General features: G+C 42.7%; 2 protein-coding genes across 14 annotated transcripts in view; both read left to right on the top strand.

The window, feature by feature from the left end:
- The window catches only part of Cda5 (Chitin deacetylase-like 5), a 35,577-nt gene extending 25,068 nt beyond the window's left edge, over nucleotides 1-10,509 (top strand). For 3 of the 13 annotated variants that reach the window (XM_065863190.2, XM_036813384.3, XM_065863195.2), the window contains 9 exons: nucleotides 831-1,038; nucleotides 1,157-1,203; nucleotides 2,564-5,494; nucleotides 6,837-6,923; nucleotides 6,991-7,184; nucleotides 7,294-7,522; nucleotides 8,117-8,554; nucleotides 8,847-9,045; nucleotides 9,107-10,509. In XM_065863190.2, coding sequence (XP_065719262.2) covers nucleotides 831-1,038; nucleotides 1,157-1,203; nucleotides 2,564-5,494; nucleotides 6,837-6,923; nucleotides 6,991-7,184; nucleotides 7,294-7,522; nucleotides 8,117-8,554; nucleotides 8,847-9,045; nucleotides 9,107-9,274 — 4,501 coding nt within the window. In that variant the 3' untranslated portion in view covers nucleotides 9,275-10,509. Of the gene's footprint in view, nucleotides 1-521; nucleotides 1,039-1,156; nucleotides 1,204-1,491; nucleotides 1,975-2,563; nucleotides 5,495-6,836; nucleotides 6,924-6,990; nucleotides 7,185-7,293; nucleotides 7,523-7,676; nucleotides 7,903-8,116; nucleotides 8,555-8,846; nucleotides 9,046-9,106 lie in introns of all 13 variants that reach the window. The other 10 variants (XM_017068077.4, XM_065863183.2, XM_017068080.4 and 7 more) reach the window with 10 other exon arrangements.
- A 138-nt stretch (nucleotides 10,510-10,647) lies between these two features.
- Ir21a (Ionotropic receptor 21a) lies at nucleotides 10,648-13,657 on the top strand. Its single transcript, XM_070999557.1, has 5 exons — nucleotides 10,648-11,148; nucleotides 11,276-11,557; nucleotides 11,614-12,493; nucleotides 12,553-12,745; nucleotides 12,801-13,657. Exons 1-5 carry the CDS (start codon nucleotides 10,750-10,752, stop codon nucleotides 13,624-13,626), a joined length of 2,580 nt encoding a protein of 859 aa, XP_070855658.1. The 5' UTR covers nucleotides 10,648-10,749; the 3' UTR covers nucleotides 13,627-13,657.
- The last annotated feature ends 1,525 nt before the right edge of the window (nucleotides 13,658-15,182 follow it).

The following is a 15,182-nucleotide window of genomic DNA, read 5'->3' as shown; positions in this document are numbered from 1 at the left end:
AAAATCCCTGATAGATGATTTACATTGTGCCGCTACACAGATACACAAGACAATAATGAATACAAGAAAACAAGGGTTCTATGTACATAAACCATATACTCCTCGCTCGTCCGCGTTTAAACTGTTTATACGTCTACGTTTAGGCCCACTACTAAGCGATCCCACGAATCGAACTTACCATTGCTGTACAGTTGACTAAACAAAAGTTCTGGACGGGGTACTATAACTTTAGCTGTAACACTAACGCTAATCCCTGCTTTTTTCTTGTGCTAATCCCTTCCATATCTTTGCTATCTGCCCATCTTTGGTACTCATTATAATGTTTAATTAAATTGAATTGTTTTTGATCTTGTTTTACATTTTTCTCTCCTGTTTACGAACATCACCATTGTCTCTCCATATACAACCCATTTAATTGCTGTGAATTTTTGCCAATGTAAATAATCTTCGCCACTTACACGACACCACTACTACTCTCACACCCAAATCATCTTCAACAACCAAACGAACAACCTGTACAGAGTTGAGTCATCCTCCCCGTCATCGCTAGGGGCGCCGCCACCCGCTAATGTATTTGTACAGCCCACGCCACAAGCTCCATCGCCACAGTTAGAACCCAATCGTAACTACTACAATGCATCCATATTTAATCATGGGGGCGGCTACCAACCACCGCAGCAGCAACAGCAGCAGCAACAACAACAACTACAGCCAACACCATTTCAACAAGCGACACCGCAACAACAACATCAGCTGCAGCCACAAGCCTCACCACATCCCTATGACTCATCCTATTATTCTGTTTACGACGACGATATCGATTTGTATAGGGATATAGAATACCAACAGCAGCAGCAACAGGACCAGCAGCAGCCATCTGTCCCCCAGTACCAACCAACAGTGCGCCAACAGCAGCCGCACTCAACCTACCGCCCCTTAGAGCTCTCGGCTACACCGACACCCCCACAGAAGTCATCTTACAGCAACCAGCAGACTTTGGCCTACTCCTCAGACTACGATGAGGACATTAATGCGCAGGTAACATTTAACCATATATAATGTCATATTGCCGCTTATATGACCCTTTCATACTAACCAAAAATGTTTGTTACTTTCAAGTTGTTAGCTAAAAATGTAAATTGGACTGTCTTTTCAGATCGAACAGGAAAATTTGTACGATCAGCCCACACGTTCACCGCAGAGGTAAGTAATATTAATCACAAAGCTAAACACCGAGTCACTCCTCAAGTTGGAAGCATATCAAAGGAAACCATACCCGAAAACCTCACCCACACAGAAACAGTCAGCCTCGCAGAGCATTTTAGGCCATCTGCACAGAGGAGTCCCTTTTAGATCTCGTCCCACAAAACTAGTTAGATCCCTGCCTAGTGTAAAACTTCACAATCACAAAACAGCCACACACTGCATCAAAATTAAGACAACTGCCAACCCAATACGTATACACCCAACCACAATACATTTATCTATCAGGGCGGAACAGGTGGCCATACAAAGGCTGGATACTCGACCCAGTCCTTCGACAACCCTATCCCCGACGACGCCCGCCACCCGTCCGGATGTTCTCACCTATTATGACACTGTGACCACCCCCAACGCCCCGGAACATGGGCCAGCCGACTACAGCTACTCCAGTTCCGCAGAGTATGCTTTCGGGTCGGCAGAGGACTACGACCTGAGCGAGCGCACACTGACTCGAGCCAAGTCCACTGCACGCACCTACACGGATGACTATGATCTGATCGCCAATGTTGTGGGTCCTACCAGCAAGAGCACAATGGCGCCACCAACACGAACCCAGAACACAAAATCAACTTCGGCACTAAGCAGGAACCCGTCCAAGAGTTCCATCACCAACACAAAAATTCTTGAGGTCACAAAGTCCACAACAACAACAACAACATCAACTACAACCACGACACCATTCCCATCGACAACAACAACAAAACTAGCAAGGTATTTTCACTAGCCATTGCGCGCTTGAAACAGCGTCTGAAGTAGAGCCTCACTGCCAGCCGCCATCTAAAGCAATTGCAACTCAGTCATTAGCTGGCTTTAATATTATTTGCATAGTTTGTAAGCTCTCATTCTCGCATACCACATGCAGCTTGAAAATTTGGCTCACATTATACAGAACACACAGTTACACTCCACAAGTATAGTTAGGCAGTTTTTTAGACAAGCTAATTGATATCTACAGCGTCACCGCCAACGAACTGTAACTCTGCTGACTGTTTGAACACATATGTATGCTATTTTCTGTCTTTCTGTTTTCCTGAAATGGGATTAAGTACTCATATCCATTGCATGACTACTCATAAGATAACCGTTAGGTGTCCCGAAATATAAGTACGCATGAGCATGTATCTATTCGGAAAATGCAGCTGTCTCAGTTGGCACCCCAATCGAAAAAGATAACTACAAACTAAAAAGAATTTCAAAATCTGAGAACCAAAAGGCTAGGCAAATAGGGTCCTTTATACACATAGCAATAAGTTACTAACTTTAATGAGATTACTTATTCAAATACACGTCTCTTCAACAGCTCGAAAGCGCATGCAATTAAGCCTTATAAACAACATGTTCCCAACAAATCAAAGACAACTACACAAGCTTCCAGTACCCCACCCACCACCACGCCCAGCTCCATACCTCCCCCGAATCCCACGACCTATAGTTCAAATCCCTTCCTTAAATCGAAACTTCAAAATCTGGCCAAGTCACTGGTACACTTTGTCTCAAACAGCCAGACCAAAGGCAATACTACTGGCTTTCGTCAAGTTAAAAACCTGACAAGCTTTGATCACCAACCCACAATTCCGGAACCAGTCCCTGACCAAGTTCCCGCCCAAACATTTTCCCCAGTCCCCGAGCCTTCGTCCACGCAATGGCCCCTAGTTGAGGATCACGTTGAGACTGTCTTTGATGAGAGTCAGAACGTTCATGTTCAGACGGCTGAACCGCCAAGGAGTCGCTCTTTCGAAACCAGCACCTCGGCCAAATTCCTGGACTTTATTAATGCCGCCGCTTATGGTACCAGTCCGCGTGGGAACCTCCTGAATGCTGTGCCAAATAAATTTGTGGGAAGGGATTTTCCCTATCGAGAAAGAGATTATTCATTCGAGTCAAGCTCAAAGGAACCAGAACTGCAGCGTAAACGTATTCAGACCTACATCACTTCCGACGTGGCGCCTGAGAGTTTCAAAGTTCCGGCAAATGGTGAAGTGCGACCACAGCCGGAAGGAATGGAAAGCGCAAGTACAACGCGACCCAGTAAGCCAATAAAACACAGCCTTCAAAGTGGATCACATGGTTTTAGTTTGCGTGTGGAACAGAATGAAAGCGAAAGTAATGTGTCTGAGCCAATTTTTGCGGAGAAAAAGAGTCAGCCGTCCACCACAACAGCAAAGAGCCCAACAACACCGGTCGACTCATCTCAGGAATATGTGGACATCATACCCACAACATACGCCCCACCTCTTCGCATTTGGCGTAACGGAAGACCCACCATTCAACAGGCATATTACAGGCCAACCACCACAAGTTCTAGCACAACCACCACTAGTACCACTACAAGCACATCACCTCCTACCACCTCAAATGATAACGTTCATTCGAGCAGTACCATTAGGACTACTACAACACCAAGGGCTCTGGGCCCTCCCAGCACCGAACGCTATGTTGTACCGGGACAAACTTACACGGCCCGAGCCAATTACTTCAAAGATACCCTAAATCGCGTTACTGCTAACCCGGCAACGCGTTTTGTCTCTCCGTACAAAAGTCTAGAGAACTTGCTCCAGGAAGATCGCCAGCACCAGTACCACCAACTGCGGACAACAGCTAGGCCGCGCTACACAAATGCACCTGCTTTCCCGCCCTTCCTCCATACTACTTCAAAGCCGGCAAAAAATCTTTTCATGACCACAGCTATTAGAAACACCAGTCAAGATGTTTTGGCCACAATGGCGACAGGAAACGCACGTAACTTTAGCGTTAGCGACGCAATACTCAGCACATTTAGTCCTCAGCGACCAGCGCCGAGTATGCTGCGAACCACCACTATGGCAACAACAACTTCTACTAGCACTGAACCACTTCCGCCGGAAATGACTACTACTGCTGCTCCTACGACCGTTTCAGCCGTGATCGCTTCTTCGCCCATCCGCGTATCACAGTCCCCAATGCGTCCCCGTGGCCGCTCTCGCTATACGGCGGCCACTCTAAACAATGTCGGGGACAGCGTAGACGAGCCCACGACGTATGCACCCAAGTTTAGGTTACCCGCCGGCTTTGAGACCAGCCAGTTTCCGAAACGCAAGCCTCAACGCGTTCGAGTGATTAGTAATCAGCGGACTTCCTTTGGGGAGCCAACAGCTAAGCCGCACGAAAAGTATGAAGCCTACAAAGCTGCTTTGCAGGCCAAGGATTCCGCTTATAGCTCCCACAGTGCTTTGAGCAAGTCCCTAAAACACAAGTCTATCGAGAATGAAGCCAGCGTTGCAGACGAGCCACGGGCCGAGGCTTTGATCAGCCAGCCGTTGGAGGCCAGGCAGCAAAACAGCTTAGAGCAGGGTGGGACTGCGATAGCCTTCAGCTCCACCGAACATGTGGTGGCGATTACAGACCGTCCAACTGTCAAGTTTCTTTACTCTAACAAATACCGCCAGCAAACGGCGGAACGCACTTTGGCAGAGAGTCTTCAGAACGCTGGGTACATAGCATCAGCTAACGGGCCAGCACAGAAGTTCCGATCCGCCAACGTCCTTGATCAGCTGAGGCAGTTCCTTGCGGGCAGTGATAGTACCAGCAACAGCGATGAGAGCGGCACCTCCCAATTTGTTGACGAGTATTCATTGCCCGAGATAAAGGCCGCAGTCGATGAGATCAAGCAACTTTACATGGTCACTGATCGACCTGCAACGAGCACTTTACAAACTAGCACGACTACGCTGCGTCCTACCACTACGCCGATTATCCCGCCATCTGCACTCCGATCCACCACAGCAACCGTTACCTCGTCAGTGCGTCAAGAAGCAAACCAATCCAAAGCATACTCCTTTCCCTCCACTTTAAAAGTCTTAAGCACCGATTCCGCTCTAACTGCAAGAGCCACCCAGAGCACCCCCGACGTTAGTACCACTAGAACGCCGAAAGACCCACCTGTTTACCCGACCCCCGCCCCCAACATTTCCACCGCTACAGCAACACCCTCTCCATTTGCACCGCACACTGCGCGCGCTTCGAGGGTTAACAATGTCATAAAGTCGTCGATTGCTGCCGCTGCCCTAGGCCCTAGCACCTCAACCTATCAGCCACCAGTGTCAGCGGGTAAAGCCCAAAAGCTCCAATTCGGCTTCGCCCCCAACAATAAAAACCACCAAATAAGCAGCAACCATAAAGGCGCAGCAGCTTCAGCCTCTGTGAAGTGCTCCGACAGCACACTAAACGCCAAATGCAACGAGATTCCTTTAAGGTATAGATACCCATTCAGATTGCTTCTAAGTTCAGTCGATCCCAGCCATCACTCTACTCTCCTTATCGCTCTCTTTATTATTCCTCTATTAGAATCACCGTAATTTTGTTCTTGAACACAACCAACCAACTATAGCCCCCCACTCAACACTGTACTGTATTCTACTGTACTGTTCTCAAGCTTTCTCTAGTCTCTCATTACCACCCACATTCACCCACCTCTAATCTACGTATTTATAGACACTTCCATATGGTTGGCGTTGATTGTTGGCTTCCTAGTGCCCACAGTATTGTATGCTAAAGAACCAATGCCTCTTATACAATTTTCGATTTTACGTTCTTCTATGTCAAAGTTATGTTCAATTTCACTGAATCCTCTCGGTGACATAATACGAAGATACATAAGAACTTACTAAATTGTAGCTGCTGGGTAAAATGTTGCAAAAAATTTGGTATACAAATTGTAGAAGGTTTAATTTTGGCAATTTCGTTAACCGATCACTGGATATCCATGTATAAGTACCGGTGGTGGCCTGTAAAAATAAATTCCCTTAAAATTGTCTTCATTACCAATTATAGTTATTGTACTGTCAAATCAATTGGCTGAAAATCCGAAATGGTATAATATTACGCAGATGTGAGAACTAAGAAGTTAAAGATATTAAACAGATAGGTTAAACCATTTTAATTTAAAAATCGTGCACCAAAATAATTAAAAGCAAAGAAAACTTTAAAAACTAAACAAACACAATGTAAACAAAAAATTTTTCGCACATTTTACCAAGCATAAATTTAGTAAATGCTGTGTTTTTCCCTGACAGCAAGAAATTAGTTAAGCCTCAATGTAGTTAAAGCCTTTAGTAGTAAAAAGTAAGGGAAACATAGGTTCGTACTGTTGAGTTTTCGGACTTCTCTTATTTGAATCATGACTTCATAAAAGTATGTGCACTTCATATTGTGCATTTTCTCCCACTTCTGCGGCCCTTACCTAAATTAAACATATTTGTCTATTCTCAGCCTTTTCTTACCTTCAAAACCCAACACGTGACACATAAGTATGCATTACAACTTTTTGGTTCTCGCTTAAAAATATTTACAAAAAATTGGACGGTAAAATTATGTCTGCTCCATCGGTGGAGGTATGTTTGGTTTAAGATATGATAATGGGAATATCTCGTAATGGGCATTAACCAATATCACTCAATGTGTATAGAACAACTAATCTTGCATTCATATGTATCCCTCGTATATTTGTGTAGCACTGAAATTGTATTGGAATAGGGCAGCTCGATTCTTCTTATGCCATATTTTGCTAAAGCAATATTTCACAAAATTCCATTTAGAAACAACAATAGAAACCGGGGAAATGCGATGTACGCCAATCAGGATCGAGACGTACTTTCTACGCCGAATCGTGGAACTCACCCACCGTAAGCAAATATAATTTAACATATGCTAAGTTCCGTTGTGAGTTTAAATCGTTTTAATTTTGTAAAGACGAACACGACCCACACTCAAGCCATCGGGCACGATCGTGTCAAAGGCCCAAGAGTTTGTCGATATATACCGGTACCCACCGACTCGCCCCGACCCAATATACCCACAGCCCACGCCCGATAAAACGGCAGCCAAGTGCCGGAAGGACGTATGCCTGTTACCAGATTGTTATTGCGGAGGCAAGGATATACCTGGTAAGTGCAGGTATAATTAAGTAGATCCCGACTATGTATAATGCAGGAAACTTTGATCGACAATTGCGCATAAAATAAAATAATAACTTTAACGTTAACAAATGTGTAGGCGGCTTGAGCGCCTCGGAGACCCCGCAAATTGTACTTATGACGTTTGACGATGCCGTCAGTACAATAAATATTGATCTTTACGAGGAACTCTTTAGTAATGAGTCGAGAAAAAATCCCAATGGTTGTCCATTGCGCGGAACCTTCTATCTATCGCACGAGTGGACGGACTACGGAATGGTACAAGATCTGTATTCACAAGGACATGAAATGGCATCTCACACCGTTTCGTAAGTTGACGACAAGGTCACATTCTCCCAAAGCGCTCCTCGTTCATTGTTTGCATCGGTTTCTTGCTCGCTTTTATTTAAAATGGTTAAACTTTCTAAGCCCCTCAACTTTTTCCTCTACATATATTCATCCACATTCCATCCGCATTGCTAGGCGATCTACCCGTTGAAAGCATACCTCAGATCGTTCTATTGACTTTTGATGATTCGGTGAATGACCTAAACAAGCAGTTGTACACGGACCTCTTCGAAAAAGGTCGCGTCAATCCCAACGGCTGCCCAATAACAGCCACTTTTTACGTCTCCCACGAATGGACTGACTACAGTCAGGTTCAGAATCTTTACGCCGATGGACATGAAATGGCCTCGCATACAGTTTCGTAAGTAGATGAAGCTCGATTATTGAACCCGACACAGATATACACAGCGATGAAAACAAATAGAAGCAGCACAGATTCACAGTAGTTATGTTGTTAGTAAAATCAATCACAATGCACCGATATACCAACTCAAAACTTTTAAAAACTCCACCGCTGTACTAACAAAGAAATACCCTCATCTGTATGCAATAATCACAAACTCATTAATCTACAGCCACAGCTTTGGCGAGCAGTTCTCGCAGAAAAAATGGACTCGTGAAATTGCCGGGCAGCGGGAGATCCTTGCTGCTTACGGCGGTGTCAAGCTATCTGATGTACGAGGCATGCGCGCACCTTTCCTCTCGGTCGGCGGTAACAAAATGTACAAAATGCTATACGACTCAAACTTCACCTACGACTCCTCCATGCCTGTCTACGAGAACCGACCACCTTCCTGGCCCTACACCCTGGATTACAAGATATTCCACGACTGTATGATTCCGCCCTGCCCAACCCGCTCTTACCCCGGGGTATGGCAAGTACCTATGGTCATGTGGCAGGATCTAAACGGAGGCCGCTGCTCGATGGGCGATGCATGTTCGAACCCGAGCGATGCAGATGGAGTAACCAAGATGATTATGAAAAATTTTGAACGTCATTACACCACGAACAGGTACATTCCAAAATAGAAAAATATTTATCTTTACAAATTAAACAATTAAACGCAAATTCGTATACCCGCTACCAGTAGCGTAAGAGAGTATGTGTATTCGTTGAAAAGTATGTAACTCTCCAAACCCTAAGAGCTTTAAACGGAATTACGCCACGAACAGGTACAATTTGTGCATATCAAGCTTAAGTAGAAAGAAGCGTTTCTGCAGATGTATTTAGATATATGTTCTCTACTGAAACGGTTATGGAGCGCATTATTTTCGCTTAAGCTCTAAGAATATTTATATTTTCAGAGCACCTTTCGGTCTGTTTTATCACGCTGCGTGGTTTACCCAGCCCCATCACAAGGAAGGATTCATTAAATTCCTGGACGCCATCAATGCCATGCAGGACGTGTGGATTATAACCAACTGGCAGGCGCTGCAATGGGTCAGAGACCCCACACCAACATCTCGCATTAATTCATTCCAGCCGTTCCAGTGCGACTATTCGGTAAGTATACACAGTGTTTGAACTTAATTCAGATAATTATTTAACATCGACTTGCAACTAGGATCGGCCCAAACGCTGCAACAATCCGAAAGTATGTAACCTGTGGCACAAGTCTGGCGTCCGATACATGAAAACATGTCAGCCATGCCCTGACATTTACCCCTGGACTGGAAAATCCGGAATTCGATCTTCCCGCATCGATAATGAAGTTGAAGAACCGGCGGCGTAAGACTCAGGATCGCCAGTCTCGCATGGACCTTTTGGGGATTAAGATCATAGGCTAGCAGTAGGCAAAAAGAGACACTCAACAATCTAAGATGCCGAAATGTTTAAGCCACTATTCATTCGAGCTCAAAATACGAAATTCACTCGTAATACGTTTTCATTTAATTAATACTTTTAGCTAATTTTTTAAACGACCATAGGCAATTTTTCGGAGCATGTTACTACAAATTATTTATTCCCTCTTACATACTTAATACCTGTCTGTATATTCCTATAGATTTTTACGTGTACGGTTATTCTTAAAGTTGCACACGCAATCGAAGCCGGATCCCTGTAAACGTAAATCAATTAGGTATAGGACCGTAGACTTATAAGTACTAATAAACTGCGTGTTTGGTGCACCAAGAACTTCGATGAAATAATAGAATACTCAGTAGGATTTGGATGCACCAAGTCCATGGTTTCAACTACGGAAACCGCATTTAAAGATTAAGCTAATACACTTTTTCGTTTAATGTGTGATAAAGAGTTACAGCTAACTTTATGTATTATTAGATGTGCACAAGTCTTTATTCACGCCATCCCTTTTTCCATTTTTTTTTTTGCTTATCCTGCAATTAAAAAGTTGTCAAACGCAAGTTTGTATTGGTATTGAGTGCATTGAAATAGATAAGTTCTTATATCCGTAAACTTATCTTATGCTATTAAAAATGAATCACATACTTTTTACATTATTTTATTTGACCATACAACGCCACCAACAAAGTGTCAGTTTAATAAAACTATTTTTGAAGTTTATGAGTCGGTACGCATAATTGATACCCATCGGCAGTCAATGAGTGAATTAACAGAAGGATTAAGATCAAGAAATAGAAAATAAGTCGAAGCGATTGCCAATATTTGCCGTTCATCAAAAAAATTTACCACATTGAATTCAGTTTAAATAAACGACGTGCAAGCCTGTCAACTGTAGTTTACCATGTAAGGTATAAATAAAGTATTAAGGGATTCAACATGCAATAATTAGAGATGATAATCAAATAGGTCAAGTTGCATATATTTTAAGGGCGTATACAAATAGTGAGGTAAAATATTTAAAACAGGGCGCGTTATAAAGCAATGTTCGGAGAAACGAGTGAATTAAGTATTTTGTGCTAATGTTTGTAAAAAACGATATACCTATGTGTGTATGAATGTACTCACGTATGCTTGCAATAAAATGTAATATTTAAATTGTAATCACTTTTTATAATCAGAGTGACAAATTGTAAGTATACCAATACAATTTTCAGATAGGCCACACGAAACATTCGCTGCAGGTGTTACAAATAACACAGTCGTGCTTAGAGCACTATTGAGCACTATATAATTTGGTGAGGTGATGAACCCTAGCGTGCAAGCCGTCGAGTTCTAAAATGGTATAAAAAGAGCCATAGCTTCACAACTGCAAACACATCAAACTCAAGACTTGTACTCGTTATGTCGAGGACTTGGATAATTTGGGTCTTGTTGACGACCCAATGGATTGCTAGTAGAGGGGCCTACGAATCTGATTATCAAGAAAAGTGTATTAGCAGACGGCTCATGAACCGTTATCAGTTGAACGAAGAAATATACGGACGAAGAAGCTGCGATCTTAAAAATCAAAATCGTCAAAAACGACGTGTTGACCCCACATTTCATGGAAACCCAAAGCCACGAAGAGAGCTTTTGGCCAGTAAGTTCCATGTAAATTCGTACAACTTCGATCAGACTAACTCATTAGTGGGGCTGGTTAACAAAATTGCTCAAGAGTATCTAAATAAATGTCCACCGGTCATATATTACGATAGTTTTGTGGAAAAATCCGATGGACTGATTCTCGAGAATTTGTTTAAGGTAAGTTCAATAGATCAAATCCATTCACTGATAAGCTTTAGCATTTAAAACATGTCAACAAGTAGACTGCATTTTGAATCCTGTCAGATCAGATTTAAGGCTTCATAACAATCTCATTCTTTTGTAGACTATCCCTATTACTTTCTACCATGGCGAAATTAACGCAGGCTACGAAGCGAAAAATGCTCGTTTTACAAGCCACATCGATAGCAATTGCAAAAGTTACATTTTGTTTCTTTCGGACCCACTTATGACGCGGAAGATTCTAGGTGCCCAAACGGAAAGTCGTGTGGTGCTTGTCTCAAGGTCGACACAATGGAGGCTTCGTGATTTTCTGTCATCAGAACTATCCTCAAATATAGTAAATTTACTAGTAATTGGAGAATCACTGATGGCTGATCCAATGCGCGTGAGTATAAATAAATATTAAATTTATGTATGATATTGGACTAACCTTAATGACAGGAGCGCCCTTACGTTTTGTACACCCACAAACTTTACGCAGATGGTCTTGGCTCAAATACTCCCGTGGTTCTTACCAGCTGGATAAAGGGAGCTCTGTCGCGACCGCACATAAATCTTTTTCCACCGAAGTTCCAATTTGGCTTTGCCGGCCACAGGTTTCAAATTTCGGCCGCTAATCAGCCGCCTTTCATCTTTCGCATTCGCACTTTAGATTCCTCAGGAATGGGCCAGTTACGCTGGGACGGAGTAGAATTTCGACTACTGAGCATGATATCAAAACGTTTGAACTTTTCAGTAGATATCACTGAGACACCAACACGGGCCTTTTCGCGGGGAGTAGTGAACGCCATCCAGGAACAGATTGTTGAGAGGGCAGTAGACATTGGGATGTCCGGTATCTACATAACTGAGGAGAGACTCCGGGATTCCGACATGTCGGTAGGACACTCACGCGATTGTGCAGCCTTTATAACACTCGCCTCAAAGGCACTGCCCAAATACAGAGCCATCATGGGCCCGTTCCAGTGGCCAGTCTGGGTCGCTCTAATTTGTGTGTATCTTGGAGGAATATTTCCAATCGTCTTCACCAACCGTTTGACACTTAGCCATTTAATGGGTAACTGGGGTGAGGTAGAAAACATGTTTTGGTATGTGTTTGGCATGTTCACAAACGCTTTCACATTCACTGGAAAATACTCGTGGAGCAACACCCAGAAAAACTCCACACGTATCCTGATTGGAGCCTATTGGCTTTTTACAATTATCATTACGTCCTGCTATACTGGTTCCATCATTGCATTCGTAACGTTGCCAGCGTTTCCCGACACCGTTGACTCTGTACTGGACCTGCTGGGCTTGTTTTTTCGAGTGGGAACCCTGGGTGAGGAAACGTCAAGACGGATTATTGTCTTTAATTACATTTGGTGTACTTACGAAAAGATAATGGCGGCTGGGAGACCTGGTTCCAAAACTCCACCCACATTCCTACGTCTAGGCTGTACAAGAAAATGGAGTTTGTCGGTACCCTAGAGGAGGGCATCGGCAACGTTACTCAGAGCTTCTTTTGGAACTACGCCTTTTTGGGCTCTAAGTCTCAACTTGAATACCTGGTGCAGTCAAATTTTTCAGATGAGTAAGAGCGATTAAAATTTTTTTTTTTCTGCTCACCAACAAATACGATTTTACAGAAATATATCGCGCCGATCGGCGCTCCATTTGAGTGAGGAGTGCTTTGCTCTCTTCCAAATAGGCTTTCTCTTTCCGCGAGAGTCCGTGTATAAGCGCAAGATCGACTCGATGATCCTGCTGGCCCAGCAAAGCGGTCTCATTGCCAAAATCAATAACGAGGTAAGCTGGGTTATGCAGCGCTCGTCGTCAGGCCGCCTGTTGCAAGCCAGTTCATCAAATTCCCTGCGCGAAATAATCCAGGAGGAGCGCCAACTGACCACGGCGGACACAGAGGGCATGTTTCTCCTGATGGCGCTTGGATACTTCCTAGGTGCGTCGGCCCTGGTATCAGAAATCGTGGGTGGCATAACAAACAAGTGTCGTCAAATAATAAAGCGATCTCGCAAGTCGGCCTCCAGCTCTTGGTCCTCCCGCCACAGCTCGGCGACATGTGGGGCGGAAAAACGCACGGAGGCCGAGCAATTGGCGCACGATGAACGAAAAGCCACCAGGCGCGACGCCGCTGAGGATTGTCAGAAGATGAGTTTCGGAATGCGAGAGTTTAATCTTACCCGCACAACCCTGCGCGAGCTGTACGGAAGCTATGGAAGACCAGATCAGAGCAATGGGCAGCGAACCGTCGACAACCCGACATTGCCTTCCAGCCCCGAAAACTTAATTTACTTGGAAGACGAAGAATCCCGCGAAGCTATCGCATCTCTGGAGCGTTTAGACGACTTCATGACCCAGATGGTTGGCGAAACTGATCCTCAGCCACATGAATTCAGACCCGACGAATTATTTGGACCCAATCCAGAACATGGGGAAGTGCCTGAAAATCGATAAGCACTCAAATAAAAAAATGTTTAAATTTTTACACACACATTAGTTTAACTTACACCTTACACACTTACAGTCATAAGATTTCGGTACAAAGCAATTATATATGTATATTAAAAAGGGTATATGTATATGAATAATTATACGGGCGAATTACTTATTAATATAGGCAAGGTAAATGGTAAATCGAAACAATACTAAATTTAAAATATATGTACATATATGTATATGGGAAGTGTACAATATTTTCCCGTTATGGACAACGATAAACAGAGTCGAATGAATAACGGGGAAAGGGGCCAAGTTATACATACATACATATGTATGTAGTCTTAGATGCGCGGAGAAAATCGTTTGTCCATTGTTTTTTTTTGTAATAATTCTACATTTTCAAATAATTTTATGGAGACAAAATGGAGTATTTTGATTACCTTGAATGGCGCGCCGAAAGGTTGGAGTTACCGTTGGTTCTCTGTAGCAGCTTATAAGTATTCTATTTGAGCAGGACGTCAAACTTAAATATATTGCAGACTTTCTGGATGTAAAACAATCGACTCGGGACTGTTTTATCCATGTCCAGTTTTATCTAACTTTAACAAATGTTCATTAAACAACAATACGCGTCAGTCGCGTCCTTTTTCTTTGGTCGATAAATGTTGAATATCGTTGTGCTTTTTAATTCATATAGGGTATTCCATTCCATGATCGATAAATGTTTAATATCGTTGTGCTTTTAAATTCATATGGGGTGTTTCATTCCATGATCGCTAAATGTTGAATATCGCTGTGTTTTTTAATTCATATGGGGTATTCCATTCTATGAAGAAACTGAAGTAAAAATACTTAATACTTCTGCGTATATATGTAAGTTCATAAAACAAAAATTAAAAGAAAAATAAGTTCTATCCTGAATTTATCAGGTCATAGATAATTTTTAAAAGCAACTTGTAAAAATTTTTTTTCTACTTTTTGCCAACTTAATTATTAACACTTATTCAACATCTTTCTTCGAACTTCAGGGTTGTAAATTCAAGTCGCATTTTGGAAAGTAAATCCAAATAACACTTAAAAATATTTATGTATAACAATGTTTCTTATGAAATTTCTCCAAAAATTTAAAGATGGCGCTCCAGCTGTAAAAATGTCGTTAAATATCGCTATACACATTATTTCTTAATTTACATTTATTTTACCGAGCCGAAGGTCTCAGTCACATGCACTCGAATATACATATATAAAAATTACTTTTAGACTAAAATTAAAAAAAAAATTTTAAAGATCACATTTATCATGTAGAGAATAGTATCGATTTAACATACGGACATGGCTAGATCGACTCTGCTGGTGATCCTTATGAAGAATATATATACCTTTAGGGTCAGAAATGCTGCCATCCACCTATTACACAGTTACCTATATCCGATATCCTTTTAGTCCACGATTAATTGATCAAAATTTACTTTGACAAAATGATAGCATGTTCTAAGTAGAAAAATGATACGAGGAAGCAACCGAAAAGTTAATTTACTTTGCTTTAAAAACAGGCTCTCTGTAGCACTAAG

This window comes from Drosophila suzukii, chromosome 2L (genome assembly GCF_043229965.1).
Source record: "Drosophila suzukii chromosome 2L, CBGP_Dsuzu_IsoJpt1.0, whole genome shotgun sequence".
Classification (NCBI taxonomy): domain Eukaryota; kingdom Metazoa; phylum Arthropoda; class Insecta; order Diptera; family Drosophilidae; genus Drosophila; species Drosophila suzukii.
This window is presented reverse-complemented; position numbering and strand designations above follow the sequence as displayed.